Below are 9,634 nucleotides of genomic sequence, written 5' to 3'. Positions count from 1 at the left end.
ACAGTGTTTTAATTAGTTTCCGGGAAGTCTGAATTCTGAATGTTATTCCAAAGCAACCCTTCCTGCATCACTCTTGGGGTAGAGCTCAAAATTACAGTCTTCACATTTTCCACATGCATGTATTTTAATCACTTTATTTGTTTTGGGAGTTAGGGATCCTTAAAAATTAAAGAGGCCATCTCTGAATGTTAGCTTGGGAGCTTTAAATTTAAACTTCTGTCAGGATTATCAGACAACAATTGGTCTGACTTGACTGTGGAATATGCTATATAACATGTTCTTTCACGTTTCAGAAACTTGTGCATTTCTCTAGGATGTAGTAAGGAAATGAGTAAGAAATTTACAGCTATCTTAAGAAAAAAGAATACGGCATTTATTCACATTGCTTTTATTACACAGTTGCAATGTTATTAATTATAAACAACTAGTCTATTTTCACACAAATCGTCAAGAGTACACACTGATAAAGACATGCGCTGGGTGAGAATCATTATTTGTATATAAATATACTGGGATTTGGGCATAGAAACACAGTATCAGTTAAACAGCTTTAGCAGTCTCAAAATAGAGTTTCCTAATTTAAAATAGTATTTCCTAATTTATACTGTGTTAGAAATGTTGCATCTCATTTGAGGAACAAATGCTACAACAAAAAAGGGAAGACGAGGGCGAGAAACCAGGAGATTTCCAGTTGTATACTAAGGTTACATTCAAAGTATCATGTTTTCCTATTAGATTTCTGAATTTGTGAACAAACATGAACAGTTGCTGTTCTTTAATATGACCTCATTCGTACTACAGTTGTGGGAAAATACAACCTTAGTTTTATCTGTTTACTTATTTTTTAACTTTTCTGATATTGCTCAGTGAAGGTACTATCCAAATATCTTTTAGAAGAAGAAAGAAATGACATTTAAACCTAACACATTCTTTATGTATTTTTACTGTGACAAGTAGTCATTCATAATGTAATATAATCATTACTCTTCCAAATAGTGCATTGATTGTCTTCCTGAAATATTTTCCATTCCTTAAATAGGACATAATTTCTCATTAGGATGGTTTTATAGAATGCATTTGGGGGATATTTGAGATCAAGATTCTGTTTTCAATATTCCATTTTTCTTGTAGTAAGCAAGCTCTTTTTCATCATTGACTTAGATCATAAAATACCTTAAAAATGTGAGCATGCAAACAGCAAAACCGACGTTACATTTTATATGGGTGCCCATTTGGCTGACAGGACATTTGTTGAAAACATAGTATACGAGATATGAGATATTTAATTGTGTCAAAAATATATTTATTATGAGCCCTTTATTGTTTTAACATTATGAACAAATATCCTCAAAATAAAAAATTGTTACCAAAATTTTCATTGGAATTGTTTTCTTTCTTAAAACTCAAAATCAATTAGCAGGAAATGCATAAAATTGTGTGAATCATTTGATCCACAATGATTCCATCAATGAAAAAATAAATACCATGTAGAAATAAATAGCTTTGTAGTAAAATATAAAGGTTTTACCCTTCATCAAATAAAGAAATAGCATGACTTCAGTTTGCTTTATCCTTTCACGTGATCTAGTAAATGATTTTTTGAGCTGCCAGAAGGGTGTTCTTCAGAAGCATTGCCACTGTCACGGGTCCCACACCTCCTGGAACTGGAGTGATAAAGCCAGCTTTCTTCTTAACAGCTGATGGGGGAAAAAAAACAGAATATTCTTTATTTTAAAATTTATCTGAGATTTTCATATTTTTAAACATGCTGATATAGTGGCTCTTTCTTCATTACACATACTAATCATTTTTTTAAGAATCAAGTAGGCTGTAATAAACAGCGACACACATACACACACACATGCTCACTTAGACAAATATTTCTGTGAAAGACATCTAAGGTGGACAGAAAGACCACAATGGGCCAATACTGTAAGTTCGAGCTCCATGCAGCTCAGTTTGTTTTACATAATGAAACCTATGATTTACCCAGTAACCTGTAATTCTAGTTAACTAATTCTAAAATACATGATACTGGTCACAAAAGAGACATGGAATATAGAAAGTTCAGCAAATGCCATTTATTAAATAGAATTATTCCTTTTACAACAATAAAACAATGTATGTATAGATATTACAGTTCAGTTCAAGTCTAATAAATATCACTAAATATACTTGAATTAGAAATACATATACATAGTCCTATTCAGAGGCACAAAAACTTATTCAGTGAATACAGATGCTCCCCAGCTTGCAACGATTTGTCTTATAATTTTTTGATTTTTCAACTGTGCAAAAACAATACAGATTCAGTGGGAACTATACTTCAAATTTTGAATCTTGATCTTTCTCTTAGCTAGTGATATGTAATACAATACTTCTCAAGATGCTGAGTAGTGGTAGTAAGCCAAAGCTTCCAGTCAGCCATGAGATCACAAAGGTGAATGAAACCATGATCAACCAATACTCTACAATGTACTGCATTCCAAAATGATTTGTCCAAATACAGGCTAATGCACGTGTTCTGAGCATGTTTATGATAGCGTAGACTAAGATATGATGTTTGGCATATTAAATGCATTTTGACCTGATGATATTTTCAACTTAGGATGACTGGGATGTAATCCCACCATAAGTCATAGAGAATTGTACACTTAAAGAAAATGGCAGATAACTTTCAGCAAGTTTTATTTAAGAATGTTGTCAGGCTGCGTGTGGTGGCTCACGCCTGTAATCCCAGCACTTCAGGAGGCTAAGGCGGGTGGATCACGAGGTCAGGAGTTTGAGACCTGCCTGACCAACATGGTGAAACCCCATCTCTACTAAAAATACCAAAATTAGCTGGGTGTGGTGGCATGCGCCTGCAATCCCAACTACTCAGAAGGCTGAGGCAGGAGAATTGCTTGAACTCAGGAGGCAGAAGTCGCAGTAAGCCGAGATCGCACCACTGCACTCCAGCCTGGGTGACAGTGAGACTCCATCTCAAAAACAAACAAAACAGACAAACAAACAAACAGTGTTTTCAAACCCACAGTATTAAAGGTGAATGACTTGATGCATTCATTTGCTTGATGGTTTGGTGCTTTATTGTGTGAATAAAAGCAATGAATTTTTTCCAGATTACTGTTAGTAAAACATTAGCATAGACAATATTTCTTTAATGTATAATCTGACATTATTAACCACATGCTACCCAGATGTATTGCCTTTTACAAGTTAGCTCATATAGGCTTCTGCATGAATTAAAATCTATAGATGTTGCCTGTATCTTTAGTATTATTTTTGCACAACTTATGTCACCCTTTTGAAAGATGATTTGTGGAATCCACCTTTACTTTATTTGAAGTGAATAGTACATTGTAATAATTTCTTAAATCATAGGAAAAGAAAAGGAATAATATTGCTCTACTTCAAGAAAGGTCCAATAAGCGTAAATACATCACAAACATATATAGTTAACATGTGTCATGAATTTCCTGAGGTAATGTTATAAAGAAAAGATAAGAATAATGTGATTTGGAAGGTAGTATTTCACTTTTACAAACATCCTCTAGACAGAAAGCACATCCTTTCCATTGCTACATTTCCATCCAGTGCATTCTATTCTGCAGAAACATTAGACTGGGTCAATAGCCAATCAATAAATAGCTATGAATTTTTTAGTCCTTTCTTCCTTTGCTCTAACTGTTCCTTCTACTTGGATCATTATTCCACCTGATTCAAACAAAAACTCACTATTTTCTGAAAGCCAGTGAAATGTCACCTATCATTTTCCTGAAAAACTCACTCCTCCAGTGTTGAATTTAAAGTCCCACCACAGAGTGTAAATTAGTTCAGCCATTGTGGAAGACAGTGTGGCGATTCCTCAAGGACCTAGAAACAGAAATTCCATTTGACCCAGCAATCCCATTACTGGGTACATACCCAGAGGATTATAAATCGTTCTATTATAAAGACACATGCATACGTATGTTGATTGCAGTACTGTTTACAATAGCAAAGACCTGGAACCAACCCAAATGTCCATCGATGATAGACTGGACAAGAAAAATGTGGCACATATATACCATAGAATACTATGCAGCCATAAAAAACTATGAATTCATGTCCTTTGTGGGGACATGGACGAACCTGAAAACCATCATTCTCAGCAAACTGACACAAGAACAGAAAATCAAACACCACATGTTCTCACTCATAGGCAGGTGTTGAACAGTAAGAACACATGGACACTGGTAGGGGAGCATCACATGCTGGGGTCTGTGGTGGTGGATTAGGGGATGGACAGTGGGGGGTAGGGAGGTTGGGGAGGGATAACATGTGGAGAAATCCCAGATATAGGTGACAGGGGAATGGAGGCAGCAAACCACATTGCCATGTATGTATCTAAGCAACAATCCTACATGATCTGCACATGACCCCCAAATCTAAAGTACAATAAAAAACATATTAAAAAAAGTAAGTTCCACCATGTATATTTCCAATATTTGACACCTACCACCATTATGGAAAATAATACACTGTACTATCTCTTCCCTTAACTAGATACCAGCACCTAGAAGGCAGCAGCCAAGTCATTGTGGTGGTTGTTTTTAATCTTAGAATGTCTCCATGCACAGGTTAGGGACTCAGCAAATTCTGAGAAAGTGAACTTAAATTTCCCTTACTTAAAAATCTAAAACCAATTTGCAGAAATGTGTCAGTGTTTTTGACTGGATATAAACAATATCAATTTAGTTTAAGCTAACTTACTGAAAAACTCAAGCTACTCATTTTGCTTGAGGGTGATAAACTGCATTTTCCACTTTTCAATAAGCTGACTTAATGGCCTAAAAAATGCCCCCTAAGACCTTTCCTCAAGCATCGAAGAAGCAACGCCTTTAAAACGTGGCAGGTCTTTAGAAGAAACATTTACACTCTTTCCCCTCCCCCTTCTCCTCCCCCTCCCTTTTCCCCTCCCCCTCCTTCTCCTCCTCCTCCTCTATTTTATTACTAGAGTACTACTGCCATTTATACTAATAGAACATAGTCACATATTTGTAAAGCACTAATGTTGAAATATTAATAGATAAAAATAAAATACTGAATAATACGGGAAAGTAAAAATCAAGTGCTAATTGAACCTTCAATGGAAAACAAAATGATTTTTTTCAAAATTTAAAAGTGGCATACAATTTGTTATATCAGGGAGTATCTATTGTGAGCATAAAATTATTTTTATATAGTTTGGTTTTTAACTTTGAAAGGTAAAGTGGCTTTGATACTATTTGTCTCTGAAAAAATAGTAAAAAGCATAGCTACTATCAATTGAGTACCTATTAATTAGTTGCCAATAATTGTATACATTGTTTTAATAATTAATATTTGATTATTTCATTTTAAGAGATGAGGAAACTGTGGCTCAGTGAAGTTACAGTGACTTGCTGCTCTCCTATATAGTAGATAAATTGTTCACAGCCAGCTTAGAAATACTCTAAAATTCCCTAATTTCACTCCATCCCAATGCAACTATATGACCTGAACAAGTAGAAAAGTCCAAAGAACAGCTCACGTGCCAGAAATTAACTTCGTTTTCTCAAGGTGTTAGAAGGATATTCTAGAAAAAAATTAATGAAGAGGAAAACATTCTAATATATTAATTTTCCTACATTTTGACTATGAGTTCTCATAGCTATCATCTCTGAACTACATCTTACACTTCAAATTACACAGCAGGCTGAGTCGTTTTATTCCTGGTGTTAGATCAGATATCACATCGGTCTGCTCAGGTATCACAATCTTCCTCTTCCAAATTATGTTTTACAGACAACATGCTTACTATTGCATTCCTTTGCTCAGCTCAAAAGGTGAGGTTTGGGTGGAGGAGGAGGGAATGGGAATGAGATACTGCATAAAATAACATCTGCCTGAAATTTTTTAGCTCAGTGTCTGCATTTTTGCATACTTTAGTGGTAGAAACCAATATACATTCACCGTGTCCTGCCTATCAGTTTTCAGAGAATTAGACTATTAAGGGGTAATGGGGCTTCACCTAACATGGGCTAGGGCTTCTCCGAACATCAATAAGCATTTAGTAGCATCAATGGAGTCCAAAAATTACTTATGAAGCAGAAGATTATAATATCGTTGTAAACACACCTGATTATTCAAGTACTTGCTTCAATCTTTTTTGTTTTTGAAATAAAGTATATGGATATGAAGATAAACTTTGTACATGGTCTTGAGAGGCAGAGTGATTAATCTGATTTTAGAAAACACATATTAGGTTTCTATTCCTTTTGATTTGATATTCATAAGTATCTGTGTCTAAGAAAGAAGTAATAAAGCTTATCTGCTGCTGGCTAGTGTTAATATATTCTTTGTCTATTTACATAAGGATCAGGATATAGAAGTAAGTGATCTCTCAAGAAAAGTGGGGAGCTACTGGCAAGTACCAGTGGGTAAAGATGTCAATGCTTAACAAAAATTCTCTATTCTAACGATTTTGCATAACTATTTCAGGGCTATCCTAAGCAACACATGTATGAAATACTGCAGGTGGCTTATATGCTAAAATTAGTCATATGAGAAAGAGTTAAATTTTATTTATGTTTGATGCTCTGAAAAGCATCTTCCCCAATCATACCTGAAAGAGATCAAAGTAACAAGCATTACATCACCAGAACAACCTCTCATTGGCTAGTCTTTCCCTGAGAGCAGACAAGGGTTTGCACTTGCTTGAAGATGATTATTTTAAATATTAATCCTATTATGTGTAGGGAAAAGGTGTTCTATATGCTCCATTAAAGAGAAATACAGAAGCATTATAGGAGAGTAACTTCCTTCAGCACCTTAATTTACTGTGGGTGTAGGTGTGAGGGTGTATGCATGTCTGTTTGAGGGAATATCAGAAGTTTGGTATATATGGGAATCAGGTACTAGATCCTGATTGATACCAGCCCTTTCATATGAGATTAATTAACACATATGGCAAGACCAGGGTTAGATTCTATTTCACAAAATCAACATGTTTTTTGGCCTACTGAAACTATTTGACAATTGAGACAAATAAACAACCACCAACTCCTATTGTCTGCATGAAACTTTCTCTGGAGAATGAGACCTAGATGAAAATGACTTCGAAATGTTTAAACCAAGTTCCTGAAAATAAAAATATGTTGAGGAAAGGTAATAATTATCATAACAATTTATTTGAATTACCTCCCTGCAAACTTTAGACCCTGCAAAGTAATTCCATAGATTTCCTTGAAAGTGCTATGGCTTTGTTAGCAATGATTAAGAATGTTAGGGTGTACGTTCAGTTGTACAGAAATACGAGATTTAAAATCAGCCATTTGGGATGTAAGATTTGCCTTTGTACATAATATTCCCTTTGTCAAACATGCCTTTCTCTCACTTCTCCAGCTGGTAAATATTTATTCTTCCTTCTCAGATTCAGCATAAATGTCACTTTCTTTGTGGAGCCTATTAACTCCCTAGGCTAAGTTAACTGTTGATTCATTTATCAGCAAAAGTTAGTAGAGTGATTTTCAATTTGCATTCATAGAGCATATTGGAATCTCTTGTGAGGCTGAGTCATACTGCATATTCCTCCTTCTACCCCAATACGGCACATTCTCAGTATGTACCACTGAGAATTAATGTCTGAAGTGAGTGATATTTCTAATGGTGGGAAAAGAATGTTCTACATATAAACAGGATGGAGAAAATTTAAAATCTGGTTGGAATTCATGGCTACTTCACATGATGGCCTCAGCTTCCCAGTCAGGTACCAGGCAAAAACCAATGTACAAATGCTTTTCAAACTTCTGCTTACATCAGAGTTGCTAATGTCCCATTGGCCAAAGCAAGGCACACTATCAAGCTGAAATTTAGACTTGGAATAGGAAGAATGGCCAAGTCACCCTGCAAAGGGTATATCTACATGGGGACAAAATAAATGTGTGGCCATTTTTTATAATCTAACTATAGTAGCCTCTTGGCTCCCAGTACACCATGTCAGCCACACAATTTGATGCCAGAGTTATTCTTTAAAACACAGATTTGATTATCTCAGCTTATAAACATCTGATGGTTCTTCACTGTCTCTAGGAAAAAATATAAATTCTTTGTTATGGCAATCAATGAATTTTATCTTCTGGCCTGACGTCTTTATCTTGCATCACTTTCTAGCCCTATATTCAATTAGTCACTGTTCTCACACATACCATAAACTGGACCAGACAGACTCATAACAAATGTTTCTTAAGAAAGACAGACAGAGTTACTAAAAGCTCTTGGAGCTTTTAGTCTAGTTGGGAAGAGAGACATTAAAAATGCAGATGCCTAAATAATAATTAGGCTACAGCTGTGATACGTGCTACACATGGAACGTATACTGCACTGTGAAGGTGTCAAGAGAATCTGAGCCTGAACAGCACTGTGTATTAATGTGGCATATCCATGCTGAGTTTTTCTGGGTGGAATAGAGACATGTAGAATAGACAGTGTCCTGTGTAGAAGAGACAATGAGATAAAGGCGGCAAGAAGCTTCCCTCAGGTGGAAAGCTGCCTGAACTATTGAAAACACTGTAAGAAGGCCAGTATGGCTGAGATGCTGGAGTAAAGACAAAGTTGCAGGAGATGACATGGAAGACGTAGCAGTGTCTGATTATGTAGAGCCTGGTAGAAAATAACAAGAATTTTGTATATTAATTTAAGAGCAGTGATTAAAGTATTTTTAACATTTTGTAAAAACATATGTTTAGGTAGCATAAAACCCAATGAGGAAAGTGTCCTGTGTTTGCACATTTCTCTAATGAAGTGAGTTTAGTATCTGGGTGGAATGAAAGGAGATAAACACAAATATTACAAAATAAAGTGAGATTCACTAAGGTGGGAATAAATCTAGGCTTTTATGGGAGTACCTCAAAGAGAAAACACAAATCAGATATGGGGATTTGAGAAGGATTTGTAAAGCAGCAGAAAAGCTGCAAGATGGATGGATGCCTGAGCAGGGAAGAAAGGGAGAAAGCAATGCAGACACAGGGAAGAGTAAAATCAAAGGTGGGCTGGATCTGACGATGAATCTAATATAACAAAGGGGCTGAAATAAGTTCATTATGACCAAAGCACATGACAAAAACAGTGAGAAGAAAGAGAGGAGGCTGAGGAGGTGGTCATGGGCTGTATGGCGTTCAAGCAACTTAGGTTGGGTGATGGTGGTATAGTTACTGTGTTCAGGGTGAATAAGCTTTTATAAGTCTTTTGTGAATAAGCTTGCCTATTTATACATTTAGGAGTGGTCAGTTTTGTAATATGAAAAACATGAGAAAAACGCATGGTACTAAATAATTTTAGAAGAAAATAGTAAAGGAGAAATTCATCTTGCATTTTCACAAAGTTTCAGGCTATTGCATGTCACTAAATCATTACTCAAGTTATCCTCTTCAGCTTGGCATGCACGTCTAATCTTCTGTGTTATCTCTTCTCTACTATGTGGCTGATGACCCCCACCTCCGTGTTATTGACTTCAGATTTCTAAAAGGAAGAACTAAGACTTGGCTTGACATCATTTACATTATTCTTACTTGAAGAAAACAATTTTTCAATGTCAGTATAAAAACAATAGGTATAGAGCAGAGGTTTTAAAATT

At 35.6% G+C, this 9,634-nt stretch overlaps 1 protein-coding gene across 15 annotated transcripts in view; it reads right to left on the bottom strand.

Moving 5' to 3' along the window:
* Positions 1-351: 351 nt before the first annotated feature.
* MTHFD2L (methylenetetrahydrofolate dehydrogenase (NADP+ dependent) 2 like) overlaps positions 352-9,634 on the bottom strand; it is a 169,901-nt gene continuing 160,618 nt past the window's right edge. For 14 of the 15 annotated variants that reach the window (XM_074396267.1, XM_074396266.1, XM_074396272.1 and 11 more), the window contains one exon: positions 352-1,697. In XM_074396267.1, the coding sequence (XP_074252368.1) occupies positions 1,641-1,697 (57 nt within the window). In that variant the 3' untranslated portion in view covers positions 352-1,640. Of the gene's footprint in view, positions 1,698-1,719; positions 3,874-9,634 lie in introns of those variants that run through there. The other variant, XM_074396264.1, reaches the window with a different exon arrangement.

This window comes from Saimiri boliviensis, chromosome 3 (genome assembly GCF_048565385.1).
Source record: "Saimiri boliviensis isolate mSaiBol1 chromosome 3, mSaiBol1.pri, whole genome shotgun sequence".
In the NCBI taxonomy this organism is placed as follows: Eukaryota; Metazoa; Chordata; class Mammalia; order Primates; family Cebidae; genus Saimiri; species Saimiri boliviensis.
This window is presented reverse-complemented; position numbering and strand designations above follow the sequence as displayed.